Source organism: Blennius ocellaris, assembly GCF_963422515.1.
Source record: "Blennius ocellaris genome assembly, chromosome: 15".
In the NCBI taxonomy this organism is placed as follows: Eukaryota; Metazoa; Chordata; class Actinopteri; order Blenniiformes; family Blenniidae; genus Blennius; species Blennius ocellaris.
Genome location: NC_137664.1, coordinates 25,796,592 through 25,816,741, shown reverse-complemented (window position 1 = coordinate 25,816,741; position 20,150 = coordinate 25,796,592). Strand labels below are relative to the sequence as shown.

Here is a 20,150-nt window from a genome sequence, read left to right as displayed (position 1 = left end):
CTGCAGCTCCACAGCCTCGGCAGCCAGCAGTTTTCACCGCGGCTCCGAGGCTTCCCGACTTCTGGCAAAATGACCCGGCTTCGCGGTTTGTGCATGTCGAGGCGCTCTTCCGACGGCGAGGAATCACGGAGGATGAGCAGAGGTACTACTTGACCGTTGCAGCCTTGGACCAGCAGTCCACCAGGCGGGTAATGTGACTGCTGCGCGCTCCCCCGCGGCTTGGGAAATATACCGCGCTCAAGCAACTCCTGCTGCGGAGGTTCTGCCTTTCTGCCCCCGAGAGGGCGGATAAGCTCCTCTCCCTATCTGGGTTAGGAGACGGCTCGGCCGTGGACTTGATGGACGACATGCTGTCGCTGTTGGGCGAGGACGAGGGGGGATTCTTTTTCCCCCACTTGTTCCTGCGCCAGCTCCCGCCTCCAGCGCACGCAGCTTTGGCTAACTCCCGCTGCTTGGCCGAAGGCAATTACGTGGTTTTGCTGAGGAGGTGGATCGAGTTCTGCTGGCGACAAGGAGATTTGCGGTACAAGGTGTGAAAGCGGAGCCCCCCCAGCTGGTGACGGAGGACGCAGACTCTGCAGTGGTGGCTGGAGTCACCGCATGGAGACGATGCGGGACCAGCCTGTGTTTTTTCCATCAGCGGTTTGGCGCCAAGGCGCGCCGCTGCATCCCTCCTTGCTCGTTGGAGGCGCCAGGAAACGCCAGGGTCAGCACTCAGTAGCAGCTGTGGGTGCTGGTGGACGATGTGAGCTGCTTTTCGTCAAAGACTCAGTGTCAGAGAAGCGTTTTCTGGTGGACTCCGGCTCGCAGCTGAGCCTCCTCCCTCCAGCTGAGCCTCCTCCCTCCAGCTGAGCCTCCTCCCTCCAGCCGGCACGGACTTGCCGGCCCGGGACACAGGACCTCCATTGAGCGCGGCTAACGGTTCCCCCATCTCCTCTCCGCATGTTTCCACGCACGCCAATTTAAGTGGGACTTTGTGATCGCCTCCATTACTGTTCCCATTATCGCTGCTGATTTTCTCTTTGCTCATAGTTTACTGGTTGATGTCGCGAACCGCCGGTTGATTGATGCAGTGTCATTTGCTACCTTTCCGTGTGAGACCGGGGGACCTGGGCCGTTAACCCACACTAATTTTTTAGCATCAGAGAATGTGTGTCAGTGTTTGTTGGGGGAGTATCCGTCTTTGACCAAGCCTGTATTTTCCACCACGGTGACGAAGCACGGTGTCGAGCATTTCATTGCTACCACGGGCCCGCCGGTTTTTGCGCGCGCACGTCGCTTAGACGCGGAGAAGCTAGCTATAGCTAAAGAGGAGTTTGCCAGTATGCAGCGTTTGGGCATCGTGAGGCGTTCTAACAGCCCGTGGGTCTCGCTGCTTCACATGGTGCCGCAGGCAGACGGTTCATGGCGGCCATGTGGAGATTTTCGCCGCCTAAACAATATCACTGTGCACGATCGCTATCTCATTCCGCATATTCAAGACTTTTCTGTGCGTTTGGCACGTCTGTGTTTTCTAAGGTGGACCTGGTGGCGGTTCTCACCAGGTTCCTGTGTGCAGATGATGTGCCTAAGACTGCAGTGATCACCCAGTTCAGGCTTTTTGAGTTCCTGCGCATGCCTTTTGGCCTTAAAGGGGCAGCACAGACTTTTCAGAGGTTAATGGACTCGGTGCTGCGCGACCTCGCTTTCCTGTTTGTTTACCTGGACGACATCTTGGTGGCTAGTTCTTCAGCTGAGGAGCATTTGTTGCATCTGAAGCAAGTTTTTCAGTGCCTTGAGGAACATGGCCTTATTGTCAATCCCGCTAAGTGCCAGTTTGGTCTGCCTGTGATTGACTTTTTGGGTCATCGGATTTCAGCTCAGGGTGCCATTCCGTTGCCTTCTAAGGTGCAAGCGGTGACAGATTTCCCTCGTCCGGCCTCGGTTAAGGCCCTGCAGGAGATTTTGGGCATGATTCATTTCTACAACCGTTTTCTTCTGCGTGCCGCCCACCTTCTGCAGCCACTTTATGGGGTTTTGCGTTTGAAGAAAGGCTCCGACCCGGTTGACTGGACACCAGATCTCCTTTGAGAATACCAAGACTGCTCTTGCTGATGCAGCTCTTTTAGCCCATCCAGCACCTTCAGCACCCATCTCTTTAACGACTGACGCGTCTGATATAGCGGTGGCGGCTGTGGTGGAACAGCAGGTGGCTGGACTTTGGCAGCCTCTTGCATTTTTGAGCCGCAAGTTACGAGATAGCGAACGCAAGTATAGTGTTTTCAACCACGAGTTGTTGTTTCCTTTTGGAGGGTCGTTCATTCACAGCTTATGTGGATCACAAACCATTGACCTTTGCGATGTCTAAGGTGACGGAGCCGTGGTCTGCTTGCCAGCAGCGCCATTTGGCATCCATCTCCGCGTTTACGACCGATATTCGACATGTGGCTGGTGAGGCGGATTGCGTCGCTGTTTGTCCGTCTCAAGTGCTTGTGTGTCCCGTGTTCCTGGGGAATGTTTGCCTGTGAGTTCTGCGCCGCGGCCCGCTCATATGATGGCTGATGAGGTCATGTGTTCTGCCCAGGTTCCCCATCGTAGTCATCCTCCTTCAAGACCCCCAGTGTTTTCTCCTCCTCATGGACGCCCTGCTCGCCGAGTTTCGTCTGCAGTTTCGCATGAGGGATAACACAGCTGTTATGGCTGACCGTTAAAACCTCCAGTGAGGTACTGACTGGTTTCCAAGATTTGCATTCTGGGTGTTCAGGGGGGGGGGGGGGGGCTGGGTGGCGGCCGTTAGGACCCAGGCCTCTCACCCAGCAGGATGATGGGGAAAGGGGCGTGGTTTTAGCGCTCCCGCGCCTGGGCTGTTGCCATATTGTTCAGTCGAGTTTTGGCGCTTGCTGAATAAAGACGTGTTCCTACCTTGAGCTCTGACTCATCCTTCGTCCTGCCACAGTGTCAGTAAACTGTTTCCAATATAAATAGACTAAAATGTCACACATCGGTGACTCAGGGAGAATATATTCCATCACTAACCAACACCAGTTGAATGTGCCATTTTACTATTTGTCTAAGCAATAATAACCTGAAATCATGAACTGAGCTTCTGAACTGCTGTGATCACTTTAATACAGGATTTCAATCATAACCCTTGATGGTCTGAAACAGTGGCACGCAAACACTGAACATGTGTGGAAAAAGTAAAGGAGACATTTCTATTCTTCTTAAAAGAACAAAAAGGTAAAGTTACCTGATTTTTACAGTTACTACACACTATATTCATCTGTAAAGGAGATAAAGATGTCATTCACCCCACCATGTTGCTCTGTATAAAAGGACTGGTTCAATGGCAGCCATGCCACACATTCACATCCGACATGAGTTCTGAAGTCTTTGGGATAAAACAACCTCTAAACTGGTGAATAACAAAAGACTCACCCTCTCCAGCTCGATGCTGAAGTTCTGTCCCCAGGCCTCTTTAGCCAGCTGTCTCCAGTGTGTGCGCCCGACTATCCTGCTGTCCACCTTCAACACGGCGCTTATCTCCGCTGAAACACACAACCACCAAGAACACACACATTGTTATAAGTATTACTTCAAACTCTGGGAAAAACTAAACATCCACTCCAGCAGTTTTAAAATTACACGAACTTTTAAAAAGCAAAAAGAGCTGGAGTAAAAGCATGCAAGTATAGATTGAAATTCAGAAGCCTATTTCCTAGTGTCTGTTGGGATTTATGGTTGGTTATTAACATTAAAATTACTGTAATTAATAGATCACTTAAAGTAATGAATCACTGAAAGTCATTTATGAAAAATTGAAATTATTAATGGAAGTAAATGGTCATTTACTCATAAACTCCTAAAGTAATTGAGTAATCACTTAAAAGTGAATAAATTATAATAAATGTATGAAAAATTATTAATTTGAATAAATTGGTTATTTACGAATTCATAATAAAATTGAGGGACAACCAGCTAAACTGGAAATAGCCAATACCAAAATATCTCATCTCGGCTGTAAAAAGGGTTATTTAATTTAGTTAATAGTTCTTTGTAAATATAACAATTTTAAATAAAAGGGAAGGTGAGCGATTCGAGCACAGACTGTTACAAACCAGTGAATTGTCAGCGATAAATACACATTACCAGGAATCGATCAATTCACCTAAAAGGCGTTTATTACAAAAGTGAAACAATTCAGAAACAATTCAGAAATCATATCAAAAATCAACACATTCAAGTAGCAAATGTCATCCATCATGGAGATCTAATCTACTAAACGGCAAACACGATGCACAAAAAGTGTGTGTGTGTGTGTGTGTGTGTGTGTGTGTGTGTGTGTGTGTGTGTGTGTGTGTGTGTGTGTGTGTGTGTGTGTGTGTGTGTGTGTGTGTGTGTGTGTGTGTGTGTGTGTGTGTGTGTGTGTGTGTGTTGGGAGTCTGAGTGGGGTTGTAATGACCACGAGTGTCCACCAGGTGGCGGCAGACCATGGAGGGTCAGTGTGAGTGGGTGTAATGAGCTCGAACGGACACCAGAGGGAGGCAGGCGTCTGGTTCAGGGTGGTCACCATGACGACCACTAGGGGCACATGGAGGGAGCGTGTAATGACTCGTTGCGACCACCAGGTGGGCGTAAAGAGAGGTTGCGATGACCCCCGCAGCCACCCGAGGCGTTTGACTTGCTCTTTCTGGGAGCACGGTGGTTGCTTGGCAACCAGATAAACGAGATGTCTGTCACACACATGCGCAGGGGACGCTCAGACCTAGCGGTCTCACCGGGACAGAATCATTACTGTAGCGCCGGAGTTTAACTGGATGTTGATACATACAGTCAAACTCCGGTGACGATACGGATGCATCACAGCGGCACAAGTTAGCAGTTTGGTTGCTAACTGCGGCTGTGTGGAGAACTTGCCTCGATCAGTTAACACAAGTGGTGGGGGACACGTGCATATGGAGTTAATGAAGAAGAGAGAGTTGGAGAGGAGGAAAATCCTGGTGAGGCTCGGTTCCGAGACTCTGTTCTCCACACAGATCCAGTGGGCCAGAAGCTCAACTGGAACTCTTGTTCTGAGGTGGAAAACCAGAGTCCCAATGTTCCAACGTTCACGCACTTTACACGAAAGATGCTTAACAGCGGCACATGAAACACAATTGCAGGCTAACTTCGGCCTAATCTCGCAGCGCTGCCCAGACAAAAGCTCTCTTACAGTTCTGTTGCGCTGTGTGGTACAGCACCGTCCTTAGGGCCTTGCTCAGCTGTGTGGAAGGGAAGAAATTGTCTGGCAGCTGTGTGGCGCCGCAGTGCTCCCTTGCGTCTTGTCTGCAGATCCGTGGAGAGCATCGCAGCTGGGGGGGGGGAAGATGTGGCTTTGCATCTTGTTCCCAGGATCCAAAAGAAGAAAAAGGATGGTCCAAACATTGTGTTCTGCTTGCCATTGGACTGAACCTTGATTTGGTTCTGTGGTCCACTTCGTGTTGTCTTGGTCTTTGCAGTGAGGCAGAGACGTCTGTCTCGCTCGGAAGTCGGGGTGAGAAGCCAGGAGCAGTTGGTAGGGAGGCAGTTCCACCAAGTTTGAACTTCGGACAGCTGTGGTGTCCGGGTCGGGTTCGATGAGTGGTTGGAAGCAAGAAGCCCAGCATTCGCTTCACCACTCCTATTGGTTCCCAACCTGGGGTTTGTGGCCCTCAGGGTCGCCCTCCTCCCCCCATACTGTTTTATTATCTTTCCATGGTTCCTGCAGTTTCTCCTCTCGGGAGAGAAACTGATGCCTGAAGTTGAAGCAGACAGTATTTTTACATAAAGTTACCATCTTACACATACCATATAAACACCACAGACGAGGAGCATGAGGTGGAAACATGACCTTCTCATGAGACGATGTTTTGTCCAGGACAGTTCTCATGGGAGACACTGACAGATGAAAACAGGAGATGCACTTTGACCCAACTAGAAATGCTCTTATGTGTTGATGTGGAATAAAGGATAAATGGGAAATACTTTAAATTAAAAGTAATGTTAAAGTAAAAGTAAAAGATTATTCAATGTTTTCTATTTCTTTTATAAAAGGGGGAATGGCAATAAATATATATAAAAGCAAAAAAAAGCATGAGAGTTAAAAGATAATCTCCAAAGGACATATTTGGTAATAAGGAGCACATAGAATAAATTCTAATGACAGTAATGAGGTTTAAAGTCAGTATTTCTTTGGTGGTTGATCATTAATAAAATTATCGGACCGTCTAATCTGATGTGAGATGTTGCAGGTGGATCCAGAACTGATGTTGCTGCACCGCCAACAAGATCAACTTCAATTGTTTAATATTAATAAATTCAGTTTCAATAACTGCTTAGGAAAAAAATACTTAGTTTGCATTTACATTTTTAGGGAAAATAATTGTCGAGACAGGAACAGATGCCTTAGATAGGAGGTACTTTTGACTTTTTATTTCTTTCTCAGGACATGGCGCAGGCTCATCCGTTGTTGGGGAATGCTGATCATAACTCTGAAACTGGCGAGGATGAGGATTTTCTGTCCTTGCCCGACCTATTCCCAGACCCTGAAGATTACGAGTAACAGTACAAGAACTCTGAGTGGAAATGTTTGTGTTCTTACAAAAATGATCTTGCAGCTGAAAATCGACGGACCGAAGTGGCTGATTACAAGTGACTATGAGAATGTAAGCACAAGTATGGTAAACAGGAGGGATATGTTAGAATATTATTACATAAAGTTACCATATTTATGCTTAATTCACCTTCATGCCAAATCATTTGAAACGTTGCAATAAGCACGGCGTCTTTGCCGTTTAATCTTGTATTTTGAATACTTGTAGGAACACGCTGTCCGAGACTGATAAAACTGCCACACACATACTGAATGTTCCGACTTGTGCTTGTCTAGTGATTTTCCACTACGGTGCTTTCCTTTCACCTTTCTTCCACTCCCCACCTTCGAACCCCTAATAAAAGAGAGGAAGTGGGAGAGAGTCTTCAGAATGGGTTGGAGGTTGTGGCTGAAGCACTCCCTATCCATTCTCCTCGCGAGTCAAAACAAACTTACCCTTGTTGTCTTGTTCTTTCTGGCAGATTTCAGAAATGTCTATAGCCTAAACCCGACACAGACATTCTCTCCAATGTGATGTGGTCGAGGAGTACGTTTTTAAATAACTTTATATTCAGACTACTTTTGGATTTCTAGTTCATCAAGATCAACACTTAGAGAGACCAGGAGCATGAAAGACTCGTTTTTCTCTCTTTTAATTTCTGTGAGATCACCTAACAGGCAAAGTGCAGGTGAAACTGGAATGGGGGGGTCCAGGCATAATGATAAGTTTTCACAGATCTTGTGCCGGAATGTTTGAATTGGCGTACATAGCATGCACGTGCATGTAGCTAGATATCAGGGAGATCAGCTGTGCAGTTTGAACATATGTTAGAGGAAGTGAGAGCATCTTGAACATCTTTGTCCTGTAATGAACTAGTGAAGGACCTTGTATTGTATAAGCTGTATATTGGTGTTTTTGCTCATTTTGAATGTGTTTCTACAGATTTGTGACCAAACCGTTGGGTCTGTGTTGATGTTGACATCTTCTTCCCATTTGGAGCTTGAAGGGATATTGTGGTATTGGAACATGACAGGACTGAAACGAGTTTCAAATCTGACTAAGGCCACTTTCATATCTGGTCTTCAATACATATCCAATATGCTTCACTTTTGATATGGAAGTCAGATTTAAATGACTAAAAATGTGAACTGGACATGAGCAACTTCAGGTGAAGCAGTGTATTGTGGGTGTGCAGCAGCACTGACTTACAGGACAACTCCTGAGCCTTGGTGGTCTTCCCATTAACGCTGCGTCCTAATTGGCCAGCTCTAACCTTCAGAGACTTTGAATCCAACATGCTCCCGGGTGTCATTGGGACAGTGGGCACATGGCACCGTCCCGGAACCAACTCCAGCAGGTCCTGACAGCCCATCAGACACACTTCCAGTCGACCTGGAGGGATAGACTTTAATCACTCTCGAGGCTCAATGGTTCAAAAACAACAGATCAGATGAAACCACAGACCTGTCAGACTGGCTGGTTTGAAGAAGGAGGAAGATGTTGAAAGCAACGGAGAACAGGACTGTTTCTTTTGATTTTCAGTAGAAGACAATGACCCCCCCACGAGCTCCTCTTTGATAGCAGCGTGTGCAGGGTGGTCCACAGGAAGCTCTCCTCGACGTCTCTCCAGGGACAGACGCAACAGATCCACCTTCTGACATGACTCCTGCATCTGCGCCTGTGCCTGAGGAACCAACACAAAACATTCTTGGAAAAACAAAAAAAACACTGGCTATAAGGATAGATACACAGAACAGCCCCAACATTATGACTGATACTGGTCTGAAGCCTGTAGTCTCGTGTCTCTCCCTTTCTCTGTGAATTAAATGAAATTGCTATTTGACCTCTGAAGGTGTCTGGCATGTGGGGTCTTTAAGCAGGGTCTTTAAGTCCTGGAAGTGATGAGGTGGGACCTTCATAGGACAACCTGCATCAATAAGCTCTGAGCATCCATCATCCTATCGCCTGCTCATTGCTCTTCCTTTTGTACATTTACCACTGCAAATTAATTTTGGAGATCAAATCAAATCAAACTTTACTGATATAGCAATTTTCATTAAAAAAAAGATTGCAGCACAAAGTGCCTCACATACTGTACAATAAAAATAAAAACATCCACCCCCACACATATTAAAACAGATGCAAGAATAGGCAGGCACTGATGAGCCAGGAGAGAAAACACCCTCCTTGGGGGGCAACCATATGGAGAGAAGCCACAGCCTACAGCTATTGGGGACCCAGCCAGTCAGGAGTCCACACCGTGGTCAGTGGACCACAGTGGAAGATAAGAAAATAAACAGTAAAAATCAATAGGAGCTTAGAAAACAAATTTATAAATGAAATAAAATTGATGAAGCTAGACTACATTAGAAAAAAAGAACAAAGTAGGTAAAATAGTCAACAAAATAAAAGCTAAATTAAGATGGTCTGACCCAGACATCGAACATCACTATCGTTCAAACACATCCTCAAAATTTCTTTCCAAAGAATTTATGAAAGGTCTTTCAGAAAGGTACTCACTCCAAACAGAAATCTTTTGTTACATTTCTGTAAATCTGTCTTCATGTTCCAGTTCTGTCTTTGTGAACAGATTGAGATCAGAAAGTTCAAGCTGAATTGATTTCTTGGACCAGGTAATTAGTAGACACAGGTCCATTTTCTATTTTCCGACCTTCGACGTAGGTCATCATGTTTTACGGAGGTCATTAGCATCATCACAACACTTTCAGACCGTCGGAGTCACAGTTTAAACAATACCAGGTGGAGAACTAACTTCTTTTTCTATTACTCTTTCTTTACACCACGACCTACTCCGGCCGTGACGGCCATGAGCCACAAAGGAAAGGACTCCACTAGACCTTCCAGGTTCTGCTGTGGCATCAAGACGTAGAGTAATAGTTGTTTGAGATCCTTAATTAAAGGTAGCAGCTTTTTTCTTGTACCAACCTCTGCAAGTATTCGGCGGTCGGGAATTTTACGCCCACTTAGCTTTTGCACCACATTTTTGGCTCCTTCTGCTACGGCCGATTCAATCTTCATGTGGTGTCTGAGTTCTGCCAAGCGTAACTCCAATGGGCTGAAGACATCCACAGCCTGACCTGAGAGCAGAGGGAGCACATTAGCCTGAGGAGAGTAGAGTAGAGAGCTTTATTCCTCCCCAGGGGGAAACACAAACTTACAACAGCTCAAGGTAAAAGGTGCAGAACTTATCCCCAGAAGTCCAATGGAGTCCCCAGTTGGGGCACTATCTAGCACCCCTCCCAGGGACCCCAAGAAGGTTGGGTACTCTGAACTACTGTTCGGTGCATAGGCCGAGACAACAGTCAGAGACCTGTCCCCTACTTGAAGGCGTAGGGACGCAACCCTCTCGTTCACCGGGGTGAACTCCAACACATGGCGGCTGAGCTGTGGGGCAATAAGCAAGCCCACTCCAGCCCGCCGCCTTACACCACGGGCAACTCCAGAGAAGTGGAGTAACCAGCCCCTGTGGAGGAGCTGGGTTCCAGAGTCCAAGCTGTGAGTGGAGGTGAGCCCAACTATATCTAGACGGTATCTCTCAACCTCCCTCACAAGCTCGGGCTCCTTCCCCCCCAGCGAGGTCACATTCCATGTCCCAAAAGCCAGAGTCCGTGTCCGGGGATCGGGTCGTCGAGGCCCCTGCCGTCGACTGCCACCCAATCCACACTGCACCCGACCCCTACGGCAGCCTCTGTAGGTGGTGGGTCCATAGGAGGATGAGGAGGAAGGGCCCGCGTCGTCCCTTCAGGCTAAGATTGGCCGGGTCTTGCGGGCAAGAGCCCGGCCACCAGGCGCTCGCAAAGGAGCCCCAACCCCGGGCCTGGCTCCAGGGTGGGGCCACAGCTGCGTCCTCTCTTTTGGTGTTTGTCCATAGAGGTGTTTTGAACTGCTTTTAGTCTGACCCGTCACCTAGGACCTGTTTGCCCAGGACCTGGCAAGACATGTTACACTTATATTTTTATCATATTAAATAAGATTTTTTTTTTTTTTACTATACACATTAGTTTAAGACAACTAAGCACAAATAACATTTTAAAACATTTTTTCATCTTTTTGAATAAGAATAAAATATTCTGAGAAATTCTCCAGTCCTACAGACTTTTCCTGCCTCCACAAATCACTGGCTGATAACGTTTATTAAAATCTTCTTCTGTACAAAGTATAAATCCTATTTCTGGATGAAGCCAACAATGGTCAACATGATCTGTAGAAACAAGCTGTAAATGTGTAGACATACCATGTGAGCCGTCTTGTCTGTGTCTGACCTGGCTGACTTTGATGATCTGCATGCGCAGCAGCTCAATCTTGGTGCGACTGTCCTGCAGCATCTGCTGAGCTGTGGAGAGCATCTTCCTGTCCTGGGGAAGGATAAAGAATATTGCCATGAAGCAACTTTAAAAGTAACAACAACAAAAAACATGACATGAATTGGTCGTAAAATGTGATTTAATTGATCCTAATGTAAATAAAAAACTTTGTTTTCTACCTAAAATCTATACAAATAATTCTGTTTATTATTAAAACATAGACAGTGCTGCTAGAATAAGTAAATGCAACCTGAATTTATGAGAAGATTTGAAGTTGAACAAGATCTTCCAGGAGCTGCTGATCAGATGGCAGTTTGGGTATTTTATTTAGCTCTTCAGTTCTGTACCTTAATTGATCCGTTGGTGTAAGTCTGGATCATGTTCTCAGCGCCTTGTTTGACCTTGGACTCCATTGTGAGTTGTTTCTGCAGAGTTCTGACCCGGCCTGCGAGAGGTGACATGTCCTCTACCCACTGACATGATTCTGCAACTTGGCTGTCCACTTCGTCCAGGGGACCTTCATGAAGACACACAAGAAACCTCAGATTTATCCTCCTAAACTTTTCGCACAGTCCTCATAACAACTTTGTACTCACACTATGACACTAAAGAGATACTAAATATACTAAACTGTGAAGATCTTTGTTTTGGAGGTTGTGCTCTGATCTGCTTTTGCATGATCAAGTGTGAAACCGAGGCCCGCTCTGCCATCTTTATGAGTGCATTTAATAATAATGATGGAGCTTGAGCTTTTCTCTTCCACGCTGTAATACGATAGGAGCCCATTCCATGTTATCCCATGGTGGTTAATGCAGTTGGCAATGCAGCACAAAGACATCATTTCATAACTCAGCAGTCTGCACTGGATGCAATTTAATGTGATACCTCACCTCTGCTCTGTGTATTGTTTTCTTTGAGTTTCCGTAATGCTTTGTGTTCATGCGTCATTGAAGATGACACATGAGCAATGTCTTTTCTAAATAGCCGGCTATGAACAATTGAGCTTTAAAGCGCTCATAACACCATAATTCACGTAAATTGTTTTTTATAAGTCAAAATAAGACAACAGTTAAAGGCATATTTGCTCAAAAGTTGACATTGAAAAACAAACCCTCTCCAGCAGGTCGGAGATTGAAGTGACATCACAGCCAGAACACTTTCTTTCTGGATTAATCAGGGATGCTGCAATATGCCTATTTGTATTTCCTGAAGGTGTCATTTGATTTAAAAAAAAATTATTAATGGATGAGCAGAAGTACTAAAGATATGGTACAATGAGATCCACTTTGAATTCAAGGTTAGACAAGCGGAGAGATAGTGAGATGCTGTGAGATCCTGTGGGATCTCGTGAGACTTCCAGATAGTTATTAAATAGCAACATATTCAGCCGATCTGGTACAGTCTTGCACTGTGCAGTCACCACAGTGGAATATCTTGAGGAATTTATCAATCACTACTACTACCAGTGCGCTATGGAGTCTACCGGCATCCAGGAGCTGACTGCACCCTCCCAGCTTCAATTGAGAGAATTGTCGTCCATGTTGGAGTTAACGACATATCTTGTCGTAAATCTGAGCACACCTAAATCATTTTAATCTTCTTTTCAATGTCCTGAAAAAGTGTAGAAATTCTATTTTTGTTTCTGGTCCAATTCCCTGGATTGACGGCGGATCAGACCCTTTGGGTCGTGTTCTCTACCTGCACACAAGGCTCCAGTCAGCATGTCGAGCCTGGGACATGCTTTTTATTGAGAACTTTAATCTGTTTTGGGAGTTTAAGAATGATGGAATTCACCAAGATAAGCATGCCAGTGAAACGCTTTCCTACAATGTTCAGTATGTGGTCCAGTATGGATCACAAGCATGGCGGTACTATAAATACTCTTCCTCTCCAATAAACCCTTCTGCCCCTACTTCCACACCCCAGGACAACATGTCACCCTCCAGCCCTCCTCATTGTGAAGGCCAGACTGGCCCTACACATCACTACATCCCTGTGATTATCAATTGTACCATCACTACACAGCAATAGCAAAGGAGCAGGTATGGCCAGGGAGCAAACACCTGTCACCTGCATACCCGGTGTCTGCTGCTGCACCAGCTGCTGGGTGTTCTGTAGAAATGGCTCTGCGAAATGCATGATCCATTACCAACAAAACTTTTCTTTATTAATTTGAATAAATTGATTATCTAATAATAATGAAATTGGGGCAGCACCAGCTAAACTGGAAATAGCCAATACCAAAATATCAGTCTTGTTTGTTAAAAAGGTTATTTATCAAATAATAATGAAATTGGGGCAGCACCAGCTAAACTGGAAATAGCTAATACCAAAATATCCGTCTTGTTTGTAAAAAGATTATTTAAGTTAGTTAATATTCCTGTGCAAAATATAACAATCTTAAATAACAAGGAAGGTGTGAGATTCAAGCAATGACTCGTTGCGACCACCAGGTGGGCGTAAAGAGAGGTTGCGCTGACCTCCGCAGCCACTAGAGGCGTTTGACTTGCTCTTTCTGGGGACGCGGCGGTTGCTTGGTGACCAGATAAACTAGACAGCCGTGACGTGCATGCGCGGGGGACGCTAGGAGCTTGCGGTCTCACTGGGACAGAATTATTACTGTAACGCTAGAGTTTAACTGGATGTTGAGACATACAGTCAAACTCGATACGGAGGAATCACGGCGGCACAAGTTAGTGGTTCAGATGCTAACTGTGGCTGTGTGGAGAGCTTATCTCCATCAGTGCGGGCGAGTGCACACACAAGGTGTTAATGAAGGAGCGAGAGAAGGTACGGTTCTCCGCACAGAGGAAAACCAGAGTCCCGAGCTTGTGTTGATGCAAAAGCTCTCTTAGGGTTCCATTGCTCTGTGTTTTACACCAGACGTGTTCTCTGCTTGGAGACCAGGTTGAGAAGGGGGACATTCTAATCTGGCTTCCGTAAACTTCACTCCACAGAATCTAATAACTAAGGTCACTAATGACCTTTTTGATGGCAGCAGAGGGGAAATTGTTGTATTATATGCATTACATTATATCATATATGTATTATAGTATTGGTACTTCTGAACCTCAGCTCTGCTTGACACTGTGGATCACAGTTTTCTGCTGAAGTGTTGCAAAGATGCAGACGAAATCCTTTGCTGCTGCAGTTACAAGAGGTCAATTTAAGCAACCCGTCTCACCTGGTCACCCAGGTTTGGAGGGCAACGAAATGCTTTGCAAGCCAAAAGAGGACCTTGGGAAACCTGTAACATCGGCACCCGAGTATCCTGGCTCAAAGCAGCCTGCAGCCAAGCATCCGGAGGGAGCTTCAGTCCACAATCCTCCATCAGGATGTCAAACGTTTGAAGATCCTGCTGCCAATGGAGGAGCATGCAAGAAGCCCAGGAAGAAATCTCTGACCACGAACCAGCTAACTGTGTGCAAACTTTCTAGCGAGCTCCGTAGAAAGATCCAGTGGGAGGTGTTGAGCTGAGCAGCAGTGCCCTCTATCTGCCTGAGTTGATCACGGTGTGAGTGTGGCTTCCAGCCAGCAGCTCGATCACATCAGGTGGAGGTGATCTACTAAGCAGAAATGTTTGTAAGCATTCACTCAGAAGGCAGTGACTCTGGAATGCAGGATCAAAAGAAAAAGGATTCAAAAACAAGAAGGAGCCTGTGAAGGTCATGTGTGGTTCATCTGGCATTTGGGTTGCCAGGAGCTGTGATTAAATCATGTGGTCAGATTTCTGTCACATGTTTAAAAGGCTATTAAAATGTTGGATTTTAATGTTCATAGGAAGGACAGTCTATTTGTGTTTGTATTTAAAGGTTTTCACCTATTTAGCCTTTTTTCAAAATAAAGAAAACCAAAATTGTCATTAAGTGAATTCCAGCCAGTTTCTTCTGAAGCAAGCTCCCCTGTCAAGTGGGGAAAAGTGCAGGATAAAACTTCACAATGGTGAGGCGCGCTTGACACCCACGGACATGCAGAATGCCCCCCATGACTCATTGGGCATTGTTAGAAAACACGGGTTGTCTGTATTTTCATCTTGGTGGAGATCTAGACCACTGGTGCCATTGTAGTCCAAGCACTTTAGCCGCTATTCCACTACACAGGACGTGGCAGGGCAGAGCGGGAGGCTACGCTACGGCAAAGCGCACCCAGCATTGCAATAATATTTAAGGAACAGCATATCTGGGACAATAAAATGTTTGTGTTTGCATCCGCTTGTTTTTGTGGTTTGATTTTCTTATTTCTATTGATCTATTTTTCATAAATTTCAGACTGTTGTTGTACTATAAATGTGTGACAAGAAAGAAAAACCTTTTAATAGTTGTTTTTTTTTTCCTTTTCTTTGCTGCTCAACTTTCATGTTGGTCATGAAAGAGCAGATGTGAGGCAGGGTGAGACCGGGGCTCGGGACTTTGCATCGCGTCGGAGCTTTCTGTTTGCAGCATCGCATCCGCGCGCCATGCATCGCATTGCGTCTGAGGTTTCTGTTCAAATGCGATGGAGCAGCGGTCAGCGTTCTGTTCAGCCGCGGTCAGCGCAGCATCGCGTTTGAACAGGAAGCTCGGCGTCCGCACTGCCATTCGCGATGCATCACGTCCACGCTGACGGTGGTCAGGCAGAAGGCGTGGTGTGGGGATAGACCACGGGCGCGATGCAAAGAGACGGCCAGAGCAGCCTCCGTGCTCCGGCGCGGAGCTGCCAGAATGGCTGCTCCAGCGTTTGAGCAGAAAGCTCAAGGCAACCCGTATCCCGGTGCAGCGCACCAGTGCCAGCCGGGTCACCTCCGGGTGCGGGGCAAGTCACCAGACTGTTCACTCTCTCAGGACCAACACGGAAGTTACAGCTGCAGCTCTGTGGCTGCAAAAAATATCAGTTAACTAAACAACTAGTGCAAAGTGGAGGATGTAAACAACAACAGAGGATTCATAAGGTCCAGATCTGCCTCCTGGCTGAGACGACTGTTGCAACTTCACATCTGTGGGGCTCAAACCCCGCCTACTTTTAAACCTCCTTTCTGCAGTGGAACCGGGAACCAGATTTGGTTCCGGTTACGCTTTGCCGTACCGCTCCGTAAGGCTCCGTTCCGTCCTGCACTATTTGTGCGGTGGAAACACGGCTTAACAGACTGAAAGTGACAGTAATGTACAATACTGCCTCAGCGTTAGATTCCTTTACAGTCTCCTTCTCGGTGAGTGTCAGTATAGCGGAGCCATTTCACTTTCTATATGAAGACGATAATGTGCTTCTATCTCCATGTCTTCCTCACCTGTGGCATTGTCTTTCTCTGTGGCCATACACCTGGCGTTGAACTCCTGCAGCTCCCAGTGTAGCTTCTCCAGCTTACGGTTAGATGCTCGGAGTTGACCCTCCACCTCTGAGGCACTCTTGCGGCTGGTGACGGCCCGACGCATCCTCTCAGCGGCCTCCTTGATCTTCAGCTCTCGCTGGATCTCCTGCCTGAGCACCATGCGAGCATCATCCAGACGCTGTTGGAACTCAGGATCCAGAATGTCCCACTCATCCAGATCCTGCAGGTTTCCACTCTGAGGGACACAGAACACCATCACTGGACACGTGAATGAGATCTTTTATATTGTCTACCCTTACTACATTCAGGAGTGTTGCAACTGGGAGAAACCAAAAACATGCAGGACACCGGCCCTCGAGGCGGGAATTGAATACCCCTGCCATACAGATTACTCTGGGATCTGGCTGCCAAGTCTACAAGTTTGGATACCTCCGTTTTAGAGATAGTCCAACTGCCTGAAATAGCTCAATCAGCTATGAAAACCATCCATCAAATGTGAAAATCATCTCCCTCTACCTTGAAGTGGTTCTACCACCAAAACCACAATCACATTTCATTCATTTCTATAAGTATCAATCTTGCGGTCAGTGCATGTTTTGACCATTGGATTTAGTTAAGAAAATGATATTAAAACAAAAAAGATTTTCAAAATAGCACAAAGCTGTTCAGTGACTTGACAGCGTCGCGTCACCAGTGATTTTACAACCACAACTTCCGTGTTGGTTCCAAGAAAGCGAACAAGGGCCCACCCGTCCCAGTGGCCCCTCGGTGCAAGACGCAACACCGGCGTCATGACAAGTGCCGGCCGCTACTTCCACATTGGGGCCCAGAATGCATACGCAATGTGACGGCGGACACTGGGGCTTGGTGCTCGGAGCAGGGTGATGTGCACATTTGGTAGTGCACCGGAGCTGCTCTTAGCTGGCCAACGGACACTCCGGTTCAGTTTCGGCCATCGTGCCTGTGCCCAAGTCCCGGTCTCTGTACCTGCGTTGCATCCACTCTTTGGAGACCAATGTGAAAGTTGTGGCTGCAAAAACTAATTATACAAAGCTGAATATGTTAAAGGACCCATATACTAAATTGAGGTTTCTGTGCTATAAACATGATAAAAGTGCTATTTGGGGTTCATCTACATCCCCAAAGTGTTTTTTCATCGATTCCCTCCAGCTTGAGTTCACAGTGATCTTTCTCTGTTCTACCTGGTGGGGGAGCTCAACACTTCTCCAGTTTTTAGCTTGAAGGTGTTGGATCAAGTATGGGAGGGTTTTGTTGTTTAACACCTTAACTTTTTTCCTGGGACATGGATTTGGTGCAGGGCATTTATTTTCATTAGGTCATTCATAGTTTCATATAATATGTGACTGGGTAATTGATCTGTGATATCTGAGCATACGACTCCTGCTTTGCTTTCGATGTTTTGTATATTTGTTATGTTGTCCAAAATGGACTTGCTTCTGTGACTCTAGCATGTTTGTTGATTCTGGGAATAAATGAAGAAACTATTGTATTTATGAAATCAATTTAATTCTTCCCTTCTTTAGATGCATCAATATTAAAATCACCCATTATTATGCAGTTTTTATTCCTTTAATTGATGGGGCACAGAACATTTTCAAGCTGGTCTCTAAACATATAATCAGAATCCAGTGGGCGGTATATTACACCAATTATGGTACTGCATTTTTGTTTTTTATTTCTAAGAAAAGTGAGTCTGAAAACCCATCATTCAAATTTAGCTCTTTTAGTTTATTTACAGAGCATTGGGAGCTTATGTACAAGCATCATTTTGGATTTCTGTGCATATTGATAGTACGACTCCCCTGGACCTATTTATTGCCACTTTAAAGGACTGTAAATGTCAATTGGGATGATAGAAGAGGCATCGGGTCGATCGCCTCTAAAGCCGTTCACTTCAGCTACCGCAGCGGCGAATATACCAACGTGGCCAATTTCGTACATTTTGGTATTTGTAAAATTAAAATTTATTGCCCAGGCCCACCATAAAGCACGACCTTTTTGACGAGAGAACAATGTGGTCATTTCTTTTGCTCCCGCAATTTCAAGCGACATTCATCATTGAGTCAGATGGAGCAAAATCGTGCATCTGCGTTAAACTGAGCCTCCGAGTGTCTAAAGTTTGCATCCGACTGCTTTGAAAGCCACATTTCCCTCTCAAGAAATGATCATTTTATGAAAATATTTTCCCCAAAACTGGACTCTGAGGCATTGTTTCCAGAATATGTACAATAGATTAGTCCTCTCACCCACTCTGATGGCATCACAAACTGCCCATCAATGTCGCATCATTCACACCAATAATTATGCAATTGACCTTATTCGCCATGTTTAAGCATCGCATACGCCGTGCGGGGCTGTCATAACAACTGGATAGCGAGGTGAAAGCAGTTGAAACAACAACATTGTAAACATAAAGAGGAGAGACAGGCATACGACCTGTGGACCAGTGCAGCACTGTGTAACTTTTAAAGCAATATAAACTCTGATGTAGAAGATGAGTGAGAGCAGAGTTGTCCATGTCTCACTGTATAAAAGGCTCATGGTTGTAATAAAGAATAACAAATTTGAAAGGATTTCATCTTGGTTTATTACATATGAGATTTGAACCTTCCTTAAAACTGAAGCTGCGGGAACAGCAAACTTGCATCTTCCTACAAAACCTAAAAATCACTTTCTTTGGATGACAGCACATGGCCCACCTTTCCACTGTGTAGATATTGGTACACCAACATGATGCCTCATTCCATCATTCCAGCTAAGTTTTCGTATGTTCCCACTTTAATATCCTGGTAACAGCGTAGTTTGTTACGATTTATGGTAGTTTTATAGACGAGATAAAACCAATGTGCTGCCATCCACCACAATGATTCACAGTAATCAGAAATGCGTAAGCCAGAGAGGAGCATGCGCAGTGAGTGATCCCAGTGTGACGTAATCCAGTGTAATCCAACATGGCGCCACCCAGCTTGTAAAGCAAACTTTTTCGACAACAGAGGGGGGAAAAACGAAAAAAACAACAACTAAACTAAACTAAATAAAGGGTAAAATTAAGCTAAAACATAACGCTGGAAGAGGAAACGATAGAAGAACTTCAAGAATACTTGGACGAGTGCTACGACCGGCTCGTCGTGATGTCGAAGACGCCACAGACCTCATCCAAGAGGAGCCGTGCTGAAAGCTCCCCAACAGCGGCTCCTTCTCCATCCAAACAGTCTGAGGACATCCTGGACAGCATCAACACCAAGCTGTCCAGCTTCGACGCCCGTCTCGCCCTGGTGGAGGTACTCCACCGTGAATTCCAAGCTCTTCGTGAGTCGCTGGAATTCAGCCAACAGCAGGTGGCGGCTCTCACAGCAGAGAACATCGGACTCAGAAGTGAGATGAACCTGCTGAACCAGGGACTGAGCGGCCTGACTCGGGAGAATAAGAACATGAAGGAGTCCATCATGGACCTCCAAAGCAGGAGTATGCGGGACAACCTCGTCTTCGCGGGACTTCCAGAACGCGAGGAGGAAAACACGGAAACATCGCTGGGAGGATTCATCCAGGAGCTCCTGAAGCTTCCCGAGGACACCGTGAATAACATCACCTTCGCCCCGTCCACCGCCTGGGAGGGAGACGACAGGACAACCAGCGTCCCCGTCCACCGCCTGGGAGGGACACGACAGGACAACCAGCGCCCCCCGTCCACCTCCTGGGAGGGAGACGACAGGACAACCAGCCCCCCGTCCACCGCCTGGGAGGGAGACGACAGGACAACCAGCCCCCCGTCCACCGCCTGGGAGGGAGACGACAGGACAACCAGCGTCCCCGTCCACCGCCTGGGAGGGACACGACAGGACAACCAGCGTCCCCGTCCACCGCCTGGGAGGGACACGACAGGACAACCAGCGCCCCCCGTCCACCTCC

The 20,150-nt window shown here is 46.4% G+C and overlaps 1 protein-coding gene across 3 annotated transcripts in view; it reads right to left on the bottom strand.

Moving 5' to 3' along the window:
* Positions 1-20,150, bottom strand: part of pkn3 (protein kinase N3) — a 96,616-nt gene that overhangs the window by 54,825 nt on the left and 21,641 nt on the right. For all 3 annotated transcript variants that reach the window (XM_080509674.1, XM_080509675.1, XM_080509676.1), the window contains exons 2-8: positions 16,179-16,455; positions 11,263-11,432; positions 10,846-10,966; positions 9,537-9,688; positions 8,055-8,274; positions 7,800-7,982; positions 3,418-3,527 (exon numbers count right to left, since the gene is read on the bottom strand). In XM_080509674.1, the coding sequence (XP_080365800.1) occupies positions 3,418-3,527; positions 7,800-7,982; positions 8,055-8,274; positions 9,537-9,688; positions 10,846-10,966; positions 11,263-11,432; positions 16,179-16,455 (1,233 nt within the window). The remainder of the gene's footprint in view (positions 1-3,417; positions 3,528-7,799; positions 7,983-8,054; positions 8,275-9,536; positions 9,689-10,845; positions 10,967-11,262; positions 11,433-16,178; positions 16,456-20,150) is intronic.